The 26,338-nt window shown below is 34.2% G+C and overlaps 1 protein-coding gene across 2 annotated transcripts in view; it reads left to right on the top strand.

Annotated features, from left to right (window-relative positions):
- LOC129004229 (poly(ADP-ribose) glycohydrolase) overlaps positions 1-26,338 on the top strand; it is an 89,455-nt gene that overhangs the window by 16,502 nt on the left and 46,615 nt on the right. For both annotated transcript variants that reach the window (XM_054432721.1, XM_054432728.1), the window contains exons 4-7: positions 2,446-2,543; positions 2,800-2,959; positions 15,959-16,089; positions 26,045-26,232. In XM_054432721.1, the coding sequence (XP_054288696.1) occupies positions 2,446-2,543; positions 2,800-2,959; positions 15,959-16,089; positions 26,045-26,232 (577 nt within the window). The remainder of the gene's footprint in view (positions 1-2,445; positions 2,544-2,799; positions 2,960-15,958; positions 16,090-26,044; positions 26,233-26,338) is intronic.

Here is a 26,338-nt window from a genome sequence, read left to right as displayed (position 1 = left end):
AGTTGCTTTGGTATGCAGCGGACCCCGGGGACCCCAAGCACCGAAGGGTGGGAAGGGGGAATGTTTGTTTGGCGATTGATATGTACTGTAATCTCAAGTGTCAAAACAATGTCTTCACTTCAGTCGATGTTCAATATCTGACCGAGGCAGGTGTTAATTTTTGTTTGTTTCTTAGTTGTCTTGTCGTTATATATATTTTAGTGACAGTTAAATATTTTAAATACATAAGTTTTAAGGTGAACAGTTTTAATTAAGTAGGAGTAGATTAATAATATTTGTTTGCTATGGCGGGCGAGTGTGATATCAAGTGACCAATGTTAAGTGACATTTCAACAAGTTGAAAAAATGAAAAGGGTGGAAACGCGTTAAAATGTTTATTGTGTTTGTACCCAAAACAAAAATAATTAAAGCATTTGTCACAAGTGCTTCGAGGTAAGTGGTGAAAAAGTATGATGGTCTCGTTTTTAACTTGAAGTGGAATAGGCCTATATATTTGTTTAATGAATATAATTTTTATTTTTTAGTACTGTTATAGTGTATTTCTCAATGTATTTCCCATGCTCTTTTAAACTTTATCTCGCCACAAATAGGTCACTTATAAATTTAGTAGTAAACTATACTTTTATCACACTGGAAAAACTACTTCATCAGACTTTAAAAAATGATCTGATATTTCGTAATCCATTAATTGCTGTCCATTAATTGTTGTACAATCAATTTTAGTGTAAAATTCAGCTAATAGAACATCAACAAACTGTGTTTTTTCCTAACTGGGAACTTCAGTTGTAACTTATGTTGGTGTATCGAAAGTAATGTTTATGTCAGGAAAGGTGAGATGATCACTATTTTTTTTTGTCTTTTGAACTATTGAAAACAGAGTGATGACAAGTTTTTGTATCACCAAATAAATATGGGCACCCGAGTTTGTGCCTAACCGATTTTGTTGAAACAAAAATTAAATGTAAGCTGGTGTACATTTTATGTGGTGTCAATTTAAAAAAATTCCGTTTACCAGAAAAATTTATATAGTTGAAAGATCCTAAAAAGTACCGGTTTTTAAGAAACTCTGCACTAACACTGAAGTTTAAAATTTATTTGTAAACATGCCACTGAGCCAATCTTTCTGAAATTCTTATGGCTTATTGGTAGGTTCATTGTTAACATTTCCATACATTTTAAAAGTTTTATTCACAATAGTTTTTATGCTCCTGTTAATTTTTAAAACGTATGCTAACATCGTTAATAAGACACTGAAAATTTTGTTCAAAATACCATCGTGTTTGCCGTGCCGTGACACAAGAAATAATACCAATATGACAGATTTTATAATGCGAACAAAGGTGGTTTTTAAACAGATTTATATTTGTAGACAAAAATTTCTCCCGTGACTGGTAGCGGGCCGCCTGGTGTTTGTACGATACAGTATTTCCCAGCCGGGCAGGAGCACGTGCGAATCTGCGACGTTACCGATGTGTACCTGACTACCATACTGACATTGCTTCAGTATTCACTCACGGCAAACTAATGTGTAAATCATTATTTAGTTATAAAATTACATTACATAACAAAATTACATAACAAAATATTCACTAGTCATGAAACAAATACATTATAATAAGATAACTACAAATATAAATCTACAAATTAAAAAACACCTTTGTTCACTGCGAACGCCTGTTCAGAGCGGCAAGCCGAGTCATCACTAACAGAGTAACAGATGAGGAAGAATCAGCAACACCAATTTTGAAAAACAACTTCTTTTAAAGTTTAATAGGCATTTAAAGTAAATTTTGTTGTAGTAATGAATGTTTTTACATTACATGTAATGTAAATGTGACGATGTTTAATTAATATTTAATTAAACACAATAATTAGTAACCAAGATGTGTCATTATTTCATTACATATGAAATCCTTTAAAACAACCATCTAACCACCATCTAACCATCTAGCTATCTTCTACAGATGTCGAAAACTAACTTTATTTTCTATCAGTTAGTTTTCCAACTAACTAATAACTTCTATCAGTTACTTTTTAAACGAACTAACAAGTAACTTCTATCAGCTACTTTTTATGGGACTAACTTCTAACTTCTAACTAGTTAGAAATTTTGACTAACTTTCCCAACTATGCGAATTAGTAATTAAAAACTGGTTTTAGGTACAGTAGTGAATGCAACTCCCGTAAATAGTGTTATCGACACTCGTAGAAGTTTTTAAGGCACTTTCCAAGGCTCGTACATAAAATTTTCTACTTGTTAACACTATCTTTACAAGATTGTTGCGTAAACTACTATTGCATCTATGTTCGCTTCGCTCATGGACCTGAAACCGCATACATCGTTACAATTTCTGTTTACTAATTCACCTACCAAAGTACAATATTTTGGCGTAGCTATAAATTATTGAATACTGTTTGGCTTCTAATTGAATTGTTGTCTTGTAGATTATTCAATGGAGATTTTGCCAAAGATGCTAGAATTCCTTGTCTTCACGAGAAACTGAAATGTTTGATCAACTATTTTCGAAGAGTCACTAGTAAAGGTAATGTTTATGTTGGCTACACGGTATTGGTTTCAAATTTTAAATTAGTCTTCTTTAAAAAATAGTTTTTGGGGTTTATTAATTTAATTTTTAATCAACTTTAATTAAAGATTGGTTTAGTATCTTACTTGGACGTTATGGTAGTTTTACTGGTTAAAACAAACTTTACAGAAGAGTCACATTTTTTGGACTGTGAATATTAAAAACTTAGGTTCGCTGCATGTTTAGTGGATTATTATTATGTTTATGTTATCAGTCCCAGATGGAGTGGTGACATTCTCTCGACATCATGTGTCCTCTGGTGAATTGCCTGAGTGGAGCAGTCTGTCAGTGAAATTGCCCAACTTGTATATCTCTAGTGAAGGCACCATTGAGGATCAAGGATATGGCATGCTGCAGATGGACTTTGCCAACAAGTTAGTTTACAAACCGTCCAATTATTATGTTATTGGTTGTTTTATGCTGTTAGTAATATTTAATGCATGTTTCTTGGTCATTAAAGCTTAGATCTGGCACAATTCTGTTGGTTTACACGTTTGTACCGAATTTCATCAAAATCGGGTCATTTTTGCTTGAGTTATCGCACTAACGGACATATATATATATATATAAATAACTTCTTGATCAGCATTGTACGTGTTATTAAATTAAAATAAAGTAAATAAAACCCCCGCCGCAGCAAACCTGCAGACTATGCGAATTTCCATTTGCTGGGCTGAATTTCTACTAAAATATTTCCTTAAAATTCTCAGATTTATTTCATATTTAAATAACATTAATTTTAATGATTACTTAGGTTTGCTGCTATGGGGAAGGTATTGAGGTGTTTTTTTTTATTGAAATGTTGATAGCTTAGAATAAAATAAACAAAATTAAATATATATTCATAAACCGAACTAAAAAAGTTTTTTATTCTCCATAAGAATAACATGGGAATTTTTAATTTACAATTTTTCTTTCTCCCCCTATACCATTAGTATGGAGAAAGTATTGTTTTCATCAAAAGTTTCGAGTTTGAGTTTTGAGTGGATATATCCATTTTGGGCCCCCCTGGACCGAAAAAAAGTGGTTTTCGAAGTAATGTCTGTGTGTGTGTGTCTGTGTGTCTGGATGTGTACAGAGCTAGGGACTTCACCTCTGGTCCGATTTCGATGAAATTTGGTGTTAGGTTCTAATCCATGGTATCTCCAGGATTTTTATTTATTTTTGAAATTTTGATTATTAATGTTGATTTCCCCATAAAACCCTATAAAATAACAGAACATTCGGATTTACTCAAAAATGGCCCGAATGATGTTGATAAAAATTTAGTATGTTGTAGCCCTTTGAATTCTGAACAAAATGGTACAACTCCCATTTATGTAAAAATTAAGGTTCAAAGGTTACTGTAAATTATGTTATTTTCCCATTACCCCCCTAAAATAACGAAAAATATGATCTTCATGGATAGGCTTCCACGGTCGTCACTAATATACATACAGTCTTGGTCTTCGGGGTTCGACCACGTCCTTAGGTTATGTACACTATGTACAGAAACTGAGTTTAGATTTTTGTTGTATGCCTAACGGTTACGGAGATAATTAAAAATAAACGGTATCAGCATTCTGACACATACTTTCTTCCATAAGCTCGTCAAAAACCTTTATCATGGGTAAGCGGTGAGAGTAAATAAATATGATATTTTATAGTTAAAAATTATATAACATCAGTCATGAGTCAGAGCTCGAAGCGGATGGTTGTGTTGTGGCCGACCACTCTTATCTTTATGTGATAAGACCCCTTTTGTCAGTACATGTTTTGATCATAGTGTTGTGGCTTCAAATTTATAATAACAAATTTTTAATTATAACTGTTTTGTAAATATATTTCTAAAATCTAACCTACAATGAGTGACAAGTGTCGAATTTGTTCTAAAAATGTTGGTAACCGTCAAACCAAAATTCAGTGTAGTGATTGCAACAGCATTTTCCATGGAGGGTGTGTTCAAATGTCCAAAGAAGATATAGATTACTTATTAGTTAATAATGAGATATGGCGTTGTGAACCTTGTAAGAAGTTAAGAAGGAAAAGTATGCAAGTTGAATCTCAACTAGATAAAGGTACCGTAAACATTGCAGATGTGTATAAATTGTTGCAAGAGATGCGTGAGGAGTCCAAGGCACAAATCAAAGAATTATAAACCGAGTTAGGAAAGTCAGTTGAGTTGTGTCATGAAAAAATGGAAGACTTAAAGGAGGTAATATAAACTCAATCAGTGACAATTAACGACTTTAAAGAGAGTTTAGACGCACTGAAAAAAGAAAACATTCAGCTTTTAAAGAAGAATAAGGATCTAGAGGCCCGATTGGATGACATGGAACAATATTCGAGAGTAAATTGCATCGAGATACACGGTATCCCGGAGGAAAAAAATGAAAACTTAACACTGCTTGTTAAAAAAGTGGGTGATAGCATTGGTGCCCCAATAGTTGAAACCGATATTGACGCCTGTCATCGTTTAGGAGCCGTCAGAGAAGGGACAAGTCGCGTAAGAGGGATTATCGTCAAGTTCACTCAACGAGTCACTAAAGAAGAATTTATGCAAAAGAGACGAGTTAAGCGTAACTTAAATACCAGGGATATAGGATTTAATTTAATTTTGGCTGAAGTCATCTACATCAATGAAAGTCTCAGCCCAGGAAGACGTCGAGTGTTTAACGCTGTGCGAGCATTGAGGGAAGAATCTCATATCAAGTTCATTTGGATACGCAATAGGAAGATCCTGACGCAAGCCGATGATGGAGCCAGAGTGGTCGTAGTAACGACGATGGAGCAAGTCGCTGCACTGCAGAAACAACGCGCCCCAGCGCCGGACACTGGCGACTCAACCAACTGACAAGTCTGTATGTAATCTGTATGCCTGGCATTGTCACATTTCTGTTTTGATTGTTAAATTTTAAATGAGTCATGTTTTAAACAGCTCTATATTCTATTGTCATATTAACGATATCGTAATCATACATCAAAATATAAGAAGTGTCAGGAAGAATTTTGATAATTTTTTATTAGTTTTACAAAAAATATACACAGAATCCCTGATATAATAATATTAAGCGAGATATGGATAGAAGCTTCCGAAGTTGATCAGTATCGTATTCCTGGTTATTCTATGTTTTTTAAATGTAATTCTGAAATAAGGGCAGGCATGGTCTATTCAGCTGACTATCTATCTTGTGATTGTACAGATAACGATAATCTAATAACTGCTGATATCCTGCGGGTAAAAGTCAAATGCAATCGAGACATTATTATTGGAATTATTGCTGTGTACAGGCTACAGGAACATTCCATAGATAGTTTTATTGAAGAGTTTGATTCTCTTTTGTCAAAAACAAAGTCTCATAATTTGCTAATTTCTGGAGATATAAACATAGATCTATTAAAAGCTTCTTCAGATAATTATAAAATAATAATGGCAAGTCATGGTTTATTATCTTACATACATTCTCCCACCCGAGTAACAGCACACTCAATTACGTGTATTGACCATGTTTTCTTTAAATATAAAGTTAGTAAAAACATTGTTTTGGAATGCTCTGTTGTTGACGCCGGCATCTCAGACCATAGAATTTCCACAGCTAGTATCAAATGGTGTTTTGAAAAACCAAGTTTACCTCAATCACAAGTAACCCAACAGTTAGATTTTAACTCCCTAATTAGGAAAGTACAAAACGTGAATTGGAATGTCATTTACAAATGTAAGGAAATTTCTCTGGCTTTTGAATTGTTTTTGGGTAAATTGAATTTCTGTTTGATTAATTCATACAGACAAATTAAAACTAAATCAAAATCAAAAACTAAATTAAGACCTTGGATGAATGATAGGCTTTTAACACGTTCGCTGCGGCACGTCAAATAGCGGGCGTATCCCCAGTGCGGCGCAGCCCTCAGCGTCAAGCAAACCCGATTGCCGCGTGTGATTGGCTTTCCAATTTTGGTCTGACGATTAGCAAATAACGTGCAGGGATGTCCTGCTTTACAACGAGAAACACCCACAGATAGCAGCACTGCTTGGAACGTAGCCGGTCCCATTGGAATTGTATTGCCAAATGGAGGGAAAAAGACGGGACAAAAATAAGACTTTTGAGATTGCCAGACGGGGATATTACGGGGAAATTTACTACCAACCTACACCACATTAAAATGCAAGTCACATACTACACGCTAACGTGGTATAGGTCCGCTTTCGGCCGACGCTAGAGCAAAAACGAAGATATACAAAAGGCATTGCCGAGCGTTCCCGATGGGGTACGGATGCACCGTACAGGGGCCAAGCGCCGTACCCTATCGGGAACGGCCGCACTCTATGTGTTAAAGTTAGTTAGTAGAAAAAACGTTTTGTATAAAACCTGTCAAAAAAATCCGGGTAATATACAAATGAGAGAAGCTTATAATAGAGTAAAAAAACAGTTAATTAATGATCTAAGGAATACTAAAAACTCGTACTATCAAACTTTATTAGATGTTAATAATCAAAATGTTTGGTAAACAATGGCAAGTAATTAACCATTTGATAGGTAACGAAAAAAATTTCAATAATTGCATTTCATTAAAAGACGACAATGGTTTGACTACTAGCGACCCACAACAGGTTGCTAATATTTTTAACAAATTCTTTTGCTCGGTTACGGTAGCAGGAGAGCTCAGGAAAACAATTGAATTAGAGATTCCCTTACTAGCACAATATAGAAATAACACCCATGAGGGTATCTTTAGGAGTAGTACATGTCTTGAGTCTTTGTTTTTATTCCCCACAGATGATAGGGAAATAAGAACTATTGTGAAATCCCTCAGTAACCGTAAAGCTCCTGGTTTTGACAATATGTAGGCATAAACAGTTGTATGGCAGTAGGCAATGGCCAGCTGCAAATTAAATATTCATGAAAATACTAACTCAGCTAGAGATAACATTTAACAGACATCACAAAACTATTATTTTTATGATAAAACAGAATGGGGGAAAGTCGTAAAGAAATAAAAGTGATAAAACTCAACAGTTCTTGGAAGTACTGGAATACAACAATTATTGTCGTGATAAAATGTTAATGGATTTGAGACTGCTAATGGGTTTTTTATTGCATCTTCACCCTAGTAATAAATTATGAAGATCGTAAACAAACATCTGATAAGACTTTTATGTGCTCGGAACCAACTGCCTTTGACTACGATAGTAAACTGAAAGTAATTTATTATTATAATAGGCTGTACCGAACCGAATTTGTACTGTGTAAAATGCTGTACCGAACCGATGACGGTAATTAAGCTTGTACCGTACCGACTTTTTCGGTGCACCGCAGACCCCTCATATTTACGCTTATACTCACAAGACGGTCATTCGCCTATTTGGTCTGATAATGATTGGAGTGTCCAATCAAAATCGATCACAACTTACCATCTTTTAGCAAATTTCCCATATAGGGAATTAGCTATTACCGTAGTACTCATGGTAAGACCTGGACCCGGGACCGATATTATTTTTGTTATTTTGACGTCCCTAGAGGCCAAAAACACCATGCGTTCAAATTCATATATATATACTAATATTATAAATGTGAAAGTTTGTGTGTTTGTTTGTTTATTTGTTTGTTTGAAGTTCAATCACGCATTAACTACAGGTCGGATTGTGTTGAAACTTGGTATGATGATAGCTCACATTCCCGATTAACATATAGACATATTATTACCTCAAAAATGCTTTCGGGCTCCGCCCCAGCGGCTCTAGAGTTTCCCATGTTAACCTTATGAGTATTCATATTTAAAAGGAATTATATAATTTTGCCAGCTGTTTCAACTACACAATTTGTTTCTATGATATTCAATAGCATTAATAGGTTATACGGTTTATCAACAAGGTGCAGCACCATTAGTTCTTTATACATTTACTAGCTGTAACCCGTGGGCTTTGCCCCGTTTAACTTCTTAATTTTCAAGATGATCTCGTTGGCATGGCTCAATCACCTCCTAGTTGAAGTTCGTTCGCTACGCTCACTCACCTTTAGGTTGGAGCTCGTTCGCTACGCTCACTCACCTTTAGGTTGGAGCTCGTTCGCTACGCTCACTCACCTTTAGGTTGGAGCTCGTTCGCTACGCTCACTCACCTTTAGGTTGGAGCTCGTTCGCTGCGCTCACTTGCCTTCAGGTTAGCTCGTTTGCTACGCTCACTTGCCTTCAGGTTAGCTCGTTCACTACGCTAACTCGCCTCCAGGTTGAAGTTCGTTCGCTATGCTCACTCACCTTTTGGTTGCAAATTAGCTGTTGTCATAAATGTAAAAGAAATAATAGTGCTGCATCCTGTTGGTAATCCTTGTAACTTTAATGCTATTGAACATCATAGAACAGAACCAACTTGTTTTTTTAACAGCTGTTAAGATTCATTAATTCCATTTCTCATAAGGTTAACATGGGAAACTCCAGAGCCACTGGGGCGGAGCCGATTGGACCGATCACGAAATTGATGGTGTATAAACCTATTCCATGAAATTCTACACGTATGTACCAAGTTTCGTGGCAATCGGTTCAGCGGTGTCTGAGTTTATCACTGCCAAATATATATATATACAAACATCCTCTTTTATACTTATAGATGACAACAGCTGAACAACAGGGAAATTCGCTAAAAGATGGTAAGTTGTGATCGATTTTGATTGGACACTCCAATCATTATCAGACCAAATAGGCGAATGACCGTCTTGTGAGTATAAGCAGGGGTGCCCACAGGGGGGTTTGATGTCGCAAAATGCGACATCAGAAATTTATTTGGGGGGGATTCAAGCCAGTGGTTGGTTAAAAGCACATAAAAGATTAATCAGATAATTTTTACGACCTCCTTAATTTATTACTGGGGTAATTATGCAATCAAAATCCCGTTTGACATTTTATCTTGATTAATAAATCATTTTATAATTGCTATAAAATATATAGATAGGTACTTTTATGTGGATTTCCACTTTCTGACTCGTATCATGTTTGACAGTGAGAACAACTCCATGCCTTGAGGACCTATTGATGGTTTTTTTGGTTTGTTTATTATAATATATAACTTGATTCATAAAAAACCAGTATTATGATAATGATAATCATTTTGCTTTTTTTACAACATGAACAACAACATGAAAGCTTGTGATAATATTTTCGCTCTCCCAAATAATTATGCCTGGGTCATTTATTCATTGGAAGAAATTGACATACAGTACTGTGACAAGTTAATTAAGGCTTTTGATAGGCTATGTGTTTACGTTAACTTCAAGAATCGAAACACATGATTCTGGATTAATTAAATTGTATTTGTTATTGTCTTTTCTTGAATCTAGAAAGAGCTTCAAACAAATGTTACTAAAGGTCGGCCGCTTAGAAAGCGACCTCCTCCAGCATTGGTTTAGCATTAGCGCGCAGGTCGTTTTCTAAGCGGCTGAACTATAGTCTTAGAATAGATATATAATTATTTTTTACGCCACACTACTCTATTTTGACGAACTTCCCATGCAAGGATTTAGTTCAGAAAACAGCTGTTTGTCTCAGCTTAATCAAATGGGGTTTCATACAGTACTACTGTACTGCAATGAGTTTTGTCGGACACCAATCAGCTGATTATACTGTATTTGGGTGGCAATGAGTGGTTATAACAAAAACATAACCTCTCTTAGAGGTTATGACTAGTGATTTTTAGTCCTTTAGTTGGTGGTAATATATAAGGATTTGAACTGATTTAGTAGTATAGCGTAAACTATCGTACGTCACTCGTCCAAAATGTGTTGGCCGGACTCGTATAAAAAAACCACTACTCGACTTCGTCTCGCACGGGATTCAGGTCTAGTAACGTAATATACTATTTTACCACACTATGATGTTTTTAACTGTTTTACATATAGATACATTAATTGGTGGCTGAAAGCTGAAAGTTACGTTTTGCAGGCCATGCCAGCTGCCATCGTCATTCGGGGATCGAGCAGGTTTTTACATCCCTTGATCCCTAGGGCCGCAAAATCAGCTGCCCGCTTACTTTCTTAAAACATGAATGCATATTAAATACACAATCAGTATCCATAGCATTGCAATAGAGTTGTTTTATTGTCACCATTGCCTAGCAACTATTTATTATTATTTTTGCTGATTCCTCAAATTATTTATCCACATGACCTTAAAGTTGTAGTTGTGTTGATTATATCAGTGTGCAGTGCATTATCATTGAGGTGAATTAGTGGTAATAGGGTATAGTGTGGTGAATAATAGCGTTCGTACCACGGACTGAAATGGTTTTGCAGTTCTCGATCGTTTTAAGTCCTCGACTTTGTATCGAACTTAAAAACTATCTCGAACCAGCAAAACCTCATTTTTGGCCCTAGGCACGAAATATACTATTAAGTTTAGGCCTAGTAATATTTTTGAGACTGAAAATTTTACACTTATTTAAAAAGGACCAAACTCAGAAGTGGATTAAAGGGCAATTTAGAAAATATCTCAAACTTTTTGACATAACTTTAAGTACTTTCTCCCCTACAATTTAATATGGTAAAAGAATTGTTTATGTAAAAACCCTGATCCCAAAAAAGTAGTTTTCGAAGTGTTGTGTTTGTCTGTCTGTATGTGTGTATGTATGGTACAGAGCTACAGACCACGCCTATGGTCCGAGTCCGATTTTGATGAAATTTGGTATTTTAGGTACCTACCAATCCATGGTCTCTCCAGATGTTTTTTTTTCATTTTGGATTTTTAATAGTGATATTCCATAAAACCCTATAAAATAAAGGATGAATAAAATTTTCTCAGAATTGGCCCGAACGCTTTTGATTAAAAATTAACATGTTATACTTTTTGACTATGGCAAAAATTGTATAAACCCTCTATGCCGTAAAAATTATGGTTCAAAAGTTATTGCAACTTTTGTGATTTTCCCTTTTAAAACCTATTAATTCATGGAAAATCGGATTTAAAAAAACTACATGGCCAATTTTGATTCAAATTGTGTGCATGTAAAAAATCCAACTCATTTAAATTAAAACTAAACTAAAAAATAGTTTGCTACTAGAGTGTTAAAGCATAATTGTCCATTTAAATTGGGTTAAAAGTTTGATTCAAATGCTTAAATTCCCATAAATTTAAAGAAGTGTCAGGGGCACCCCTTCCCTCCCCGCATTATAAACATAACTATGGGTTAGCCCCCAGACCTTCCGGCATGGGTTAAACAACGAATTTGGGGGGGATTCTGCGACGTGAGCTTTGGGGGGGATGGGCACCCCTGAGTATAAGCGTAAATATGAGGGGTCTGCGGTGAACCGAAAAAGTCGGTATGGTACAAGCTTAATTACTGTCATCAGTTCGGTACAGCATTTTACACGGTACAAATTCGGTTCGTTACAGCCTATTATAATAATAAATTACTTTCAGTTTACTATTGTAGTCAAAGGCAGTTGGTTCCAAGCACATAAAAGTCTTATCATATGTTTGTTTACGATCTTCATAATTTATTACTAGGGTGAAGATGCAATAAAAAACCCATTAGCAGTCCCAAATCCATTAACATTTTATCACGAAAATAATTGTTGTATTCCAGTACAACTTCCAAGAACTGTTGAGTTTTATCACTTTTATTTCTTTACGACTTTCCCCCATTCTGTTTTATCATAAAAATAATAGTTTTATGATGACTGTTAAATGTTATCTCTAACTGAGTTAGTATTTTCATGAATATTTAATTTGCCGCTGGCCATTGCCTACTGCCATACAACTGTTTATGGCTACATATTAAACTTGTAACTAATCTACAATCTTATTTTATAAGTTAAAATATGTGTTATAGATATTTTATCTTTCTATTGACAAAACCACAAGCATAGTTGTTGTTTGCATATTTTTTTTTTCATTATGCAAGCCTACTCGGTCTTAAATTATGTCATTGCATGTTCTGTATCTTATCTTATATTGTTAGATGTGGCTGTTTAAGGCTTAAATGTTTTTTTAGTTTCCTGTATTTTTTATTGTGTTGCAGGTACTTTATGCAATCTAAATCTTATGAACTAGATAGTGATTTTGCTACCCTCATTGTAACCTAATCAATTTATATATAGGCCCTTCTAAATAATTAGGTCTAGGCCTGGGTCTTTTGATTCTTTGGAAGAGCTTTAAAATATACTAAGAAAATTGGATTGAGCCTGAGATAAACTAATGATTGATATGATTGATATTGTGGATGTTAACTTTGTAAATGAAAAGACAATAATCTTACTCTGTGATAATCCAAATTTTAGTTTCAGAAAAAAACATTGCAAAAGTTGTATCCATCTTATAACTAGTTTTGAAGCTGATAAAAAAGATGCTCTTTGCCATTACTTCATCATAACCTCCAGTTTTTCCATTGTCGTTTGCTGTGAACAGCTGGCAAAACTACATTGTCTTCGTACTGAATGCTTTTATATGTTTTTAAAAATTTAAAAAAACAACTAGACATTGTGTTTGTTGGAAATAATTTACCAGTTTTGTGAAATTATCTTGCCAATAAATGTTTCAAACATGTTTGTTCATAAAAACTCTTATCCTATTTTTAAACCACTTTATCATGGCTACTCAAAGTATCTCAGAGTAAAATAGGTAAAGCCTTTATCTTAATTGTGATTTTTCTTGACACAATCCTCGTAGTAGTAAAAGGTTTTGTTTTAATAATGTGTGGTACAGTAATTGTTGTTAGAAAACAATGAATGTAGGATACTATCCATTTTCATAGCAATGCCAATGTATTAAAGTTAAAAATAATGGTTTCGATACAGTTCTGAGAAGAAAACCACAAAAATACGGGTAGCCGCGCGTACCGTACCGATTTTGTACCGAGAACCGAGGTACAAAATATTGTACCGTACCGACCTTAAATTTTCTGTACCGCAGACCCCTAGTAAATATATGTTTTAAGTGTTATAAGACGTTTCTTTTATTTACTTTCCGTATATTAATTTTGATCAAAACCAACTTTTCTCAAAAAAAGTTTTTCTTTGTTATTTTATGGGTTTTTATGGGAAAATAATATAAGTTACAATAACTTTTGAACCGTAATTTTTACGGAAATGGGATTTGTACCATTTTGATCAGAATTGAAAGGACTATAACATACTAAATCTTTAAGAAAATCGTTCGGGCCATTTTCGAGAAACTCAAATTTTTTCATTATTTTATGGGGTTTTATGGAAAAATCCTCATTAAAAATCCAAATTTCAAAAAAATTTAAAAACTTTCAAAATGTTTAGGACCATAACATACTAAGTTAAATCAAAACCGGTTTTTTTCTAAAATCATATTTTTCAGATTTTTTACAGAAGTTTTTTTACAGGTAGTGTACATAGCTTAAGGGCGCGGTTGAACCCCGAAGACCAAGACTGTATATATATTAGTGACGACCGTGGAAGCCTATCCATGAAGATCATATTTTTCGTTATTTTAGGGGGGTAATGGGAAAATAACATAATTTACAGTAACCTTTGAACCTTAATTTTTACATAAATGGGAGTTGTACCAACATCTTTCGGGCTATTTTTGAGTAAATCCGTATTTTCTGTTATTTTATAGTTTTAATGGGGAAATCAACATTAATAATTAAAATTTCAAAAATAAATAAAAATCCTGGAGATACCATGGATACGCGTGGTGTTTTGGTCAACGTAACACCAAATTTCATCGAAATCGGACCACAGGTGTAGCTCTGTACACATCCAGACACACAGACACACACACACACAGACATTACTTCGAATACCACTTTTTTTCGGTCCAGGGAGACCCAAAACGGATATATCCACTCAAAACTCAAACTCGAAACTTTTGACGAAAACAATACTTTCTCCATACTAATGGTATAGGGGGAGAAAGAAAAATTGTAAATTAAAAATTCCCATGTTATTCTTATGGAGAATAAAAAAACGTTTGTAGTTCGGTTTATGAATATATATTTAATTTTGTTTATTTTATTCTAAGCTATCAACATTTCAATAAAAAAAAACAAAAAAAAAAACACCTCAATACCTTCCCCATAGCAGCAAACCTAAGTACTCATTAAAATTAATGTTATTTAAATATGAAATAAATCTGACAATTTAAAAAAAAATATTTTAGTAGAAATTCAGCCCAGTAAATGGAAATTCACATAGTCTGCAGGTTTGCTGCGGCGGGGGTTTTATTTACTTTCTGTTAATTTAATAACACGTACAATGCTGATCAAGAAGTTGTTTATATATAAACAATATGTGTGTCCGTTAGCGCGATAACTCAAGCAAAAATGACCCGATTTTAATGAAATTCGGTACAAACGTGTAAGCAAACTACAACATTTTACAATATTCTACATAAGATATTGTAATAATAACATGAGAATTTTAAATGTACAATTTTTTGAATTTACTCCGTTACCAATAACCCTACAAAAACACTTTAATATACTAAATTATTGGTTTTTTAAGCTCTTTTAATAGGTCTAGAGAGAAGTTAGGAAATTTCGTGTTTTGAGGGTCAAAAATGAGAAAACCCAATTTTTACCCCATAAAACTCCCCCTAAAACCCTGTTCCCATGGTCTGATCATGCTGGTTTGCAAATTCATTCAAGTTTAACCCCCCCCCCCCCCTTATACCTTTAAACCAAATATTATCAAAATCGGACAAAAATTACTCAAGTTATCGCATTTACGGATATATGAACATTTGAACGAATGGTGTTTTTGGCCTCGGGTGACATCAAAATGAAAAAGGAAATCGGTCCCGGGCCTAGGTCTTACCGTGCCACCTACGGTAATAGCTACTTCCCTATAGGGAAATTCGCTAAAACATGGCTTACTATTCAAACCTAAAAAACTCTTTTTATCAAAAAACAAATACAACAATAAATTAAACTCTTGACACTAGCAAAACAAATTAATGAAATTGTTTTCATAAACACCAAAAATTGAAATTGCCGTAATTAAACTTTTGACACAGAAATAATAACATAAATACTGGATCAATACCTACTTAATTGGATTAAATACTTGGTTTTGAATTCCAAAACTCTTGCCAATCGTAGCTCAAAACTTGAATTTTTTAAATGTTTTTGCTGGTTTTGAGATTTGAGATTCGGTTTTGGCACAATACTGGCCATCATACTTAACTTCAACAAACAAACTTTACAAACATTCCCACTTTTCATCGAAATAATCTTGGTTATAGTTTGGTTGTATATAATGTGTTTAGCCGTTATTACGTGATGCTTTAACAAATTTGCATTGAAGTGCGCTCTAAAAGCAGTGGCTAGTAAGGTAAATAAACTGAATGGGATCGCCTTTTTAACAATCACAGTCTCCTCTGTGAAACACGAGCTATTTATTACATAAAAAAAACTCAAGTGTCTCTCCTGTATGTTTTGTCAGGATGGTGGGTGGAGGCGTGCTGGGCCGTGGGTGTGTTCAGGAGGAGATTAGGTTTGCCATTTGTCCTGAACTGATCCTTGCTCGACTCTTTGCTGAGGTTCTTACTGATACCGAAGCTCTTATAATCAATGGTGAGTAACAGGGGTTTTGCCAACCCACATGTTGACAGTTTAAGAGAAACACAACTTAAATGTTTGTTAATATCTTTTTTTACTTTATTTAATTTACAATCTGTTCAAAAGTTGAACAATAAGCAAATGAAATAACATACAACATTAAAAGTTAACTTGAAGAACATGAGCTAGTATTGATCACTGCCAACACTAGAACAACAACAAAGAGAATTTTGATAATTTATGAGCCTTGGTGGTGAAGTGGATAGCTTACCTGGCTCATAATCTGTTTGTTAATATGATATGATTTTTTCACTCAATAATTTAGTTTTCAGTTTTAAATATTCCTAAATTTAAACAAAAATTTCTTTTTTAGTGGGTTTTCATATTTTATACTTATTTTTTATTATTATTTACTTGCCCCTCTGTACCTTCTTTGTATATTCTTTAAGTTGTTTTGCTTCAAATTGAAATAAGAATCAATTGCAAATAATGATGTGTTGATGATGATGTTCTGAATGGATTGATTATACTTGATTCAACTCCTGTCTTTATATCATTCTAAAAAGTATTTTTATGTTAATGGGGTGTTTTTTAAGTAAAAAAAATTATACACCATTGAACAATTTTATTTAAGATAAATGAAGATCTGACAACAAAAATCTAAAAATAAAATGTTATTATGACTAGAGGTGTGCCAGCCTGGTATTTTCGGTCAAGCCAAACTCAAGGTAATATCTTGACCATCTCCTGCGGTTGTAGAGACATCGTCGTCTTCTGGGATCACTGCAAAATTCTGAATATCTTTCTCAGTCAAAGAAACATCGTCACTGTCTTTCGCAGTCACGGCAAAATCCTGAATATTGATCAGCAGTAAAAGAAACACAATCATCGTCTTCCGTGATCGCGGCAAAATTCTGATAATCTCCCGGGCTGGTGTAGACATCATTATCAACTCCCTCGGTCACAGAAATGTCAACGTCATCTTGCGTGGTGGCTACAAAATCATTAAACATCACCTGCGGCCTTGTAGACCTCATCATTGACTTCCGCGGTCACGAAAACGTCATCATTGTCTTGCGCGATCGTGGGAAAACCACAAACATCTCCCGTGGTCACCATCGTCTCACACGGTCACGGAAACGTCATTGTTGTCTTGCGCGATAGCGGCAAAATCATGAACATCAACCACAGTAATGTAGAAATCATCATCAACTGTAGCGGTCACAGATACTTCATCATCGTCTTGTACAATCGGGGCAAAAGCGGAAATGTTCCGATCGCATGGTCGTGAGGTATCGGTATCAGAATCGACTTTTGACAATCAATTCTCCATACCGATACCAACGTCCAATATTAGTGGTATCAAGAGTTGCCACATCCCTAATTGTGAACATATTTTCCATAAATCATCAGACTTATTGAAAGTTAATGTTTTATGGGAAACTAAAATAATCAGAGCTAAATTAAAGCTCTTATACATTTGCTTTCAAATTTGTGATTAATTCATGCAATTAGACATTGCTTTCATATAAAAATGTAAACTCACCTTAAAATATTCATTTTAGGCTAGGCCTATTCTACAAATGTTTAAAGTTAATAAGTTAATAAAGATATGGATTACAAAATGGGTTTTATTTAAACAAATGAACAATTAACATGCAATGAGAAAAGGCTTGACGTTACAATGAAAGGATTGACAATGGTGTATGGGGTTGAAATTAAATTGAAATAAAAATAAATTTGAATAATAACTTAAAGGTTCAAATAATTTAGATGTGACATCTCTCAGGGTAGGGTGTCGTGCTGGCTTGAATGCTGATAATTAATAAATTTAATAGCGTCCAAATAGGCCTAATTAAAGTGTTAAATTTACACAATCTCAACAATGGAAAATCTAATTTTGGTGTTGTCCAAAAGGTAAGTCCAATTAGTATAAAATTTAAAAGAGTTTAAAGAAAAGGTTATACTTAATTTTGAAGATAATGATTGAGTTGAGTCCTCTTGAGGTTTAGGCTACTATATGATATAACTTGAAACTTGAAATGAACTTGATTCTTGATAAATGAATTTGATTTAACTTAGGTAAAAATGTTGAGTCCTTCTTCTAATAATTTCAACTTCTCAATGGCTTCCTTCTCTCTCAATTCCAATGTTCACATCACTGATTGTTGAACACATGGGATCACTTTCACTGCTTCTTAAATTTTGATTCCTTATGGACTAATTTTGAAATTATATTATAAGAAATTTTGATGTATTGCAATTCTCTTACATATTTAATAAATAATTAGGTTGTGGGTGTTGAAAAAAAAATATAGGCTATGGAATGAATATTATTAATGATTAATTGAACATATTAATGAAATGATAGAAATTAGGAAAATGAATATTAGGGCAGCCTTTCTGAGGAGTGATTATTAGGTGTATGAATAAAAGTTAACATAAAAAAAAAAAATTAATACTAAATAATGAATGAAATGAAATGAAATATTACAATTTATCTCCTCAGAAATTTGTATGATATGGAATGAAGGACAAATTTCGAACGAATATGAAATGGAATTCATGAATCATTTAGTATGAATTATATTTAAAGCTAGTTATGGGTCACATTAAATGATTGATATTTTTGGATGATGATGCTTAGAAACTTCTTAATCTAAATTTACATAAACACAGGAACAAACATAAATGGGGAAATTAGTGAGGGTTAAGATAGTTCATGACCTGACACAGGGAAATAGCAATAGAAGCAATGTTAAGGATATGTTTTCACAGTTTTCACTTGGGAAATGGGGAAAAGGTACACGCACTCGCGATTAAGGTTCATGACGATCTCCTCTAATATAATTTATGACACTTGATTAATATGGATTGAATCGGAATTTATTTACACAATGTTTTGAGAGTTTATATCGCTGAGATATTCTTCACCATTTGACGTCTCCTCTTCTATAATTGGTTCTATGTATCGTTTTAAAGCAGAGATGTGATATGGTCCGAGTAAAATATCTTCATTCTCTCTTGTTACATGATACGTGGATTTTCCTAATATTTGCTTGATGAAGAACGGTCCTTCATAAACTTCGAAAAGTTTTGCTGTTTCTCCATAGATGGCTCTGGAGAGGGGATGTGTTTTTATTAATACTTTGTCATTTATTTTTAATGTTTGAGGTTTTCGATTTTGATTTAATTTTGCTGATCTCTTGAGTCTTTTGGTATCCAACCTACGCTTAGCAATCAGAAGCTTTTGTTCTATAGGGGTTTCGGTGTTGAATGGATTTTCAGATAAATATTTCTCCCAAAATCGGCGATCTCTAACACCAAATTGTAATTCATTGGGTGTGAATCCGGTTGATTCATGGTAAAGCTCATTGAGACCTGCATTAATGTCGGGGATATATTTTGCCCACTTCTTGTGTTGATTGGAGCAATATGTGCGCAAACATCGCTTTATTTCACGAATCGGTCTTTCGGCAAGATTATAACATGGATGGTAGACTGGATTAAAGATTAATTCAATATTATTTTGTTCCATCTTATGAATATATTCTCCGCTCTTAAATTGGGTTCCATTATCTGACTGGATTCTTTTTGGATATCCATAATTTGGGAAGTGCAATGTAAATAACTTGTTTAATATTGTCTTAGCATTAGCTTTTTGCATGGGATATAATTTTACAAATTTTGTGAATATATCGATGACTATAAGAATATATTTAACGTTTGACACACTGGTAGGAAGAGGTCCGATGATATCAACGGCAAGTTGTTCATTCTTTCCTGTACAAAGCACTCCTTTCGCTGTAGCCATCAATGGTTGGTTACTGATCTTACATTTCTGACAAGTATCGCATGTAGATAGGTATTTCCTTATAATTCGATTCATGTTACGAAATATGAAAGTTTCTTGCAATAACTGAAAGCATTTTTTGGCTCCGCAGTGTAGGTAAAACAGATGACATTCCCATATGAGATCCTTAATCATACAATTAGGAACAACAATCAACCATTTGTCTCTTAACTTTTGATAAAGAGTATTTTTATAGATGCGGAAATTATTTGATAATTTTTGTGCAAAATCTGAATTTGGTTGTTCTTCAAGTATTTCAATTATAGGTTGTAGTTTAATATCTTCTCTCTGCAGTTGTGGTAGATTTCGTAATGCACTCTTCAGTTGTTGATCGGGGATGTTTTCAATGTAGTGAATCGTTAATTCCTTTGGATTGTTATATGAGATAGTGGATTGGTCGATTGAAAGGCGACTTAGTGTGTCAGCAGTAATGTTATCTATACCTTTACAATGAACAATTTTGAAGTTATATTCTTGTATAGTGAGTATCCATCTGGCTAATCGGTTATTTAATAGGCGGCAAGATTTTAAGAAAGTAAGTGCGTGGTTGTCTGTGATAATAGTTAATTTTGTTCCAAGGATGATATATCGAGACTTCTGTAAACAATAAATTATGGCAAGGAGTTCCTTTTCAGTCGTAGTGTACCTCTGTTCGAATGGTTGAAGTGTTCTTGATATAAACATGATGGCAGCTTTCTCTCCATTTTCTCGTAACTGATATAAATGTCCACCTATTGCATAGTCGGAAGCATCAGTCTGTAAGAAGAACTCTTTAGATGGGTCAGGATGTGTTAAGGTATTAGTTTTTAGAAATAGTTCTTTAATCTTCATAAAGGTGACGTCATCTTCTTTGGTCCAAACAAATTTGTTTTTCTTTGAAGTTAGTCGCATCAAGGGTTGTGTGGTTGCGGAAAATTTATCTATGAACTTGTTGTAATAATTTATACTACCAAGGAAAGCTTTAAGTTGAGTTCTGTTTTTAGGGGTAGGGAAATTTAATATGGGTTCCACTTTGCTCCGGTCCATTTGAAGTCCATCATTTGTTAACGTGTACCCTAGAAATGGTACAGAATTTTGGCAAAACTTTGATTTATTGAATCGAACTGTCATGTTGGCTTCTTCTAATTTCTTAAATATATATTCTAGATGTTTTATGTGCGACTCAAAATCTGGTGAAATTATACAGATATCATCTACATAAATTGCAGTAAAATCTTCAGCTTCTGAATCAAATACATTGTCTAGTGCTCGAACCAAGGCGGCTTGTGAGGTAGAGATACCAAATGGTGTTACAGTGTATTGGTAGGTTTTGCCTCTGAATTGAAATGCTGTATATTGTTTGGAATTTTCAGTAAGTGGTATTTGCCAATATGATGCGGTAAGATCAATACTACTTATGAACTTTGCATTTTTACATTTCCCAAGAATCTCATTTACACTTCTGTTGCATTCAAAATCAGGAATAATAATCTCATTTGCTTTTCGGGCATCAAGACATAATCTGATTTCTCCAGTTTTCTTAATGACTGGAATTATCGGGTTAATAAATGTACTTTTACTCCTTTCAATTACTCCTAAGGATTCCATCCTATCAATTTCTTTTTGTACTGCATCTTGATATTGTTGTGGCACGGGATAAGTTGCGCTTTTAAAGTGTTGCGGATTATCTACTCGCAAATCGTGAGAATATTTATTGCATATGCCTGGTTGTTCAGAGAAAATGTGTTTGTAATTATTTAATAATTGACTTAGAATTGTTTGTTCTTCCTGAGTAATACATGTGTTTGGTGCTAATGATGTATTAATCTCCTCAAATGTTAATGTGGTGTCCTTTGATGGATTACTTTGTTGATCATTGAAGTTGTGTGTTGTGCTATCATACTCATTATATATTACGTTATTGTGGTACACATCGTACATCATATTATCAAAATTATCATTTATATTATTATTTGGCCTATGGCTATTATTAACTACTATTTGACATATTTGTCCTTCATGATGACACAAATTAAACTTCACTGTAACATTGTTATTGTTGATTTGCATATTGATTTCATTTGTATTAAAATTCAAATCCATTTTAAGGGCGGATAGTAAATCGACTCCAAGGATGACTGGCTTTATTAAGTTTGGCACTATCAAATATTCAGTAAGCACGGTATGTTTATTAATTGTGGTTGGGACATATATTGTTCGGGAAACACGCTTACTCTTTTCTCCTACAGCAGTTTTTATAACGGTATTATTTACAGGGAGTTCTTCAAATGGTTGTAGGTTTATTCTGTTTTCTTGAAACCATGATTCGGCTATACATGTAACTGACGAACCTGAATCAATTAAGGCATTTGTGTTGATGTTATTTAATTTTATGTTAATTTCTGGGCAGTTAATTTGAATGTAATTTTTGTTGACATTAGCTTCGGATTCATCTTCTAAGAGAAAGTTTTTATCACATAATATATTATTTGTCTGAATATGGTTAAGTATATGATTCCTATATTGACCGAGGATTTCGTATTTTGGCGCTGTATTCAATGAAGAATCAGTTGACATAATTCTTTCTCGGCCGTAATCTACAGCGCCGAGTGGTTTTCCGACCTCTGTGGAGATCGTGAAACACGAGAACTTGAATGGTGGTGGCTGTTTAGTTGTGGATCCATGGGTGGAGTACTCGGGTTATTAGGCGAGTTGGAATTTTGCCTATACATCGCACATAGTTGGTTCTGTTCCTTAGTAGGGTGATTATGATTATATTTGTAGTTTTGGCCATAGTTCCGGTCTGGGTAGTGGTCACGCTGATATGGTTTGTAGTCTCGGTGCACCCGTTGGTACTGTTGGGACTCATTACCGTTGTTTCTGTTGTATCGGTAATTTTGTTGATTCCTATGATGTTGGTTGTTCTGTGCATAGTTATCGCTGTGTTGGAAGTTCTGGTGGTTCATCTTAGGCACGTAAGCTTGTTGGTTAGTAGATCGATCATGGTAACGTTGCTGGTTCTGTATGTTAGGGCTAGACGGTCTGCTGTTCTGATGACTGTTGTTGTAGCTCTTAACTTTCTTCGGTCCGTCTCGAATGTCATCCTTCTGTAGAAGTCGTTCCATGGCTCTTATTGTGGTGATATTTTGCATATTAACACTGTCCTGGATGATTGGATCGAATCGCTCTGCCAATAATGATACGATCTCCTCTTCACTTAAACTAGGGGAGATGGATTGCAATAAAAGTACTCGTTCTGTTAAATATTCCGTACGGCTCAAGGTTCCATTAGCTCGATATTTTTCAGACTCAATCTTGGCTTTTATTCCTCTTTGGACGGCTTGACTCCAATATTTGCACTCAAATTCCTTAACAAAATGGTCCCAATCAAGAATGTCTGATCTGATTAGTTGTAACCATCGGGATGCGGGTCCTTCAAATGACGTTTCCAATAGGTCTTTAAGGTATTCGGTTTGATCGCAGTTCATATTCCTTTCGATCCCTCTCTCGTAATATCGCTTAAGTTTGCGCAGATATTCCATTGGGTTACCGCTTCGTCCATTAAATTTTGGCAATTGACGATCATTGTTCTCATTACCGCTACAGATTACTTGAATCGCACCTGCTTGTCCATTTATTGGGTTAGCTTGCTTTAAGTTGTTTACTTCAGACTCACATTTGATTAAATTTTGGTTGAGGGTTTGAATTTCGAGCTGTTGTGTTTCAATTAATCTAGTTTGTAGGGTGATTTTAGGCAATACTTCATTTTGTAGGGCAGTTAAATTTATTTTTGAGTTACGTTCATTGTCAAGTTGTGTTTTAACTGTGATTTCTTCTATTTTCTGCTCAAAATTAGATTTATGTTCTTCTAACTGTGATTTTACTGTTGAGATTATTAGTTCTTGGAATTTGTTATGCTCTATTTCTGAATTAGATTGTTGTTTTGATATGCTATTAACAACAAATTGTTTCAACTGATTTTGAGAATCTTCAATTTTTAACATTAGCCGATCATTTAATTTAGCTGTTTCTTCAGTTAAAATACTTTGTGTTAATTTTATGGCATTTATTTCTGACTTTATTTCAATTTGACTTTCTCTAGTTTCACGTATTTGTGATTCAAATGCGTTTCTACAAGCTTGGATTTCTTGGTAGGTTTCGTTTATTTTATTGTTAAATGTTTGAATTAGTTTAGCTTCAGTTTGATTAATCTGCAGTTTTGTTATTTCTTGGATTTCTGATTTAGTTTCACGGATTTCGTTTTTAGTTTCACGGATTTCTGACTTTAATTCTGCAGTTATTTCTGACTTTAATTCAGCACTGGTTTGTTCAAACTTATTACTCAAGTTGGTCATAAGGTTAACTAACATGTTCATATCGATTGTGGGTGTCTGTACTGGAGGATTTGTGACGTTTAATTCATCAGTTGAAGTGTCGGAATGAGTAAGGAGCTCGTGATTCACATTATGAACGGACTGAGACTGTGTTTGAATTATATCAGCTGTTCGACGGCTGTCTGCAATATCGTATATCACATTTGTCGAGGTTCGGGAAACGTCGTTTAAGTCCGGCTGCATTCGGCACGACGGCACTGTGTTTTTGGTCGGTGGCGTTTCGGCTAGAAGAGGCAGTTTGGGTGGCGGAACAAAACCGGTTAAAGTCGAATGATCAACGCTGTCTGATTGGTCAATGGATCCGGTGAACGGTTGGTAGTCGTTGAAATTTGAGGCTTCTTCTCGGGTTTGTTGTTGTTCTGCTTGTTGCTCAAAATGGCTGCCGTGTGTTCTGTCATTTATGTCGTCGTCGTCTGAAGAACTCGACAATCTATCCAGAGACGCGTAGTTTCGTTTAGGCCTTAAATTATACTTATTTTCCGACATTTTAATGTGAAATGTGTTAGGTCATGCGTGGTTATTAAATATGCGATGTTGTTGTGTTGATTATTTTGGGAAACAGGGGCAATTACGGGACAAATTAACAATGCAAACTCTTAAATCTAACAAACTTATAGGCTAGTTATGGTGAGAATTGCAATAAAGTTAATGAGCTATTCAAGCCAACACGTTGGTGCGCCAATTTGTAAACTCACCTTAAAATATTCATTTTAGGCTAGGCCTATTCTACAAATGTTTAAAGTTAATAAGTTAATAAAGATATGGATTACAAAATGGGTTTTATTTAAACAAATGAACAATTAACATGCAATGAGAAAAGGCTTGACGTTACAATGAAAGGATTGACAATGGTGTATGGGGTTGAAATTAAATTGAAATAAAAATAAATTTGAATAATAACTTAAAGGTTCAAATAATTTAGATGTGACATCTCTCAGGGTAGGGTGTCGTGCTGGCTTGAATGCTGATAATTAATAAATTTAATAGCGTCCAAATAGGCCTAATTAAAGTGTTAAATTTACACAATCTCAACAATGGAAAATCTAATTTTGGTGTTGTCCAAAAGGTAAGTCCAATTAGTATAAAATTTAAAAGAGTTTAAAGAAAAGGTTATACTTAATTTTGAAGATAATGATTGAGTTGAGTCCTCTTGAGGTTTAGGCTACTATATGATATAACTTGAAACTTGAAATGAACTTGATTCTTGATAAATGAATTTGATTTAACTTAGGTAAAAATGTTGAGTCCTTCTTCTAATAATTTCAACTTCTCAATGGCTTCCTTCTCTCTCAATTCCAATGTTCACATCACTGATTGTTGAACACATGGGATCACTTTCACTGCTTCTTAAATTTTGATTCCTTATGGACTAATTTTGAAATTATATTATAAGAAATTTTGATGTATTGCAATTCTCTTACATATTTAATAAATAATTAGGTTGTGGGTGTTGAAAAAAAAAATATAGGCTATGGAATGAATATTATTAATGATTAATTGAACATATTAATGAAATGATAGAAATTAGGAAAATGAATATTAGGGCAGCCTTTCTGAGGAGTGATTATTAGGTGTATGAATAAAAGTTAACATTTAAAAAAAAATTAATACTAAATAATGAATGAAATGAAATGAAATATTACAAAAAGTTAACATACTAATTTTCCACAGTGTCATACTTCTTACAATTTTATCTTGAGAGATCAGAAGCAGAAGTTTAGTTAGTACTTATGTTGTTTTGCAGGCTGTGAAAGGTTCAGCATGTATAAAGGGTATTCGGACAACTTTGAGTGGGCTGGCAACTTTGAGGACCAGACTCCAAGAGACAGTTTTGGCCGAAGATACTGTACTGTGGTGGCTGTGGATGCCACAAGATTTCCCAATCCAAAGGTCCAATACTCAGCCAACAATATCAACAGGGAACTCAACAAAGTAGGGTCCCTAAACATTTATGATGTAAAAAATGTTTTTAACGAAGAATGGTTAACATGAGATGATTAGATATACGAGTATTATTGCGCTTGTTTGATTAATATCT

This window comes from Macrosteles quadrilineatus, unplaced genomic scaffold (genome assembly GCF_028750875.1).
Source record: "Macrosteles quadrilineatus isolate MER2022 unplaced genomic scaffold, UCM_ALF_1.0 Scaffold_1__1_contigs__length_201487025, whole genome shotgun sequence".
In the NCBI taxonomy this organism is placed as follows: Eukaryota; Metazoa; Arthropoda; class Insecta; order Hemiptera; family Cicadellidae; genus Macrosteles; species Macrosteles quadrilineatus.
This window is presented reverse-complemented; position numbering and strand designations above follow the sequence as displayed.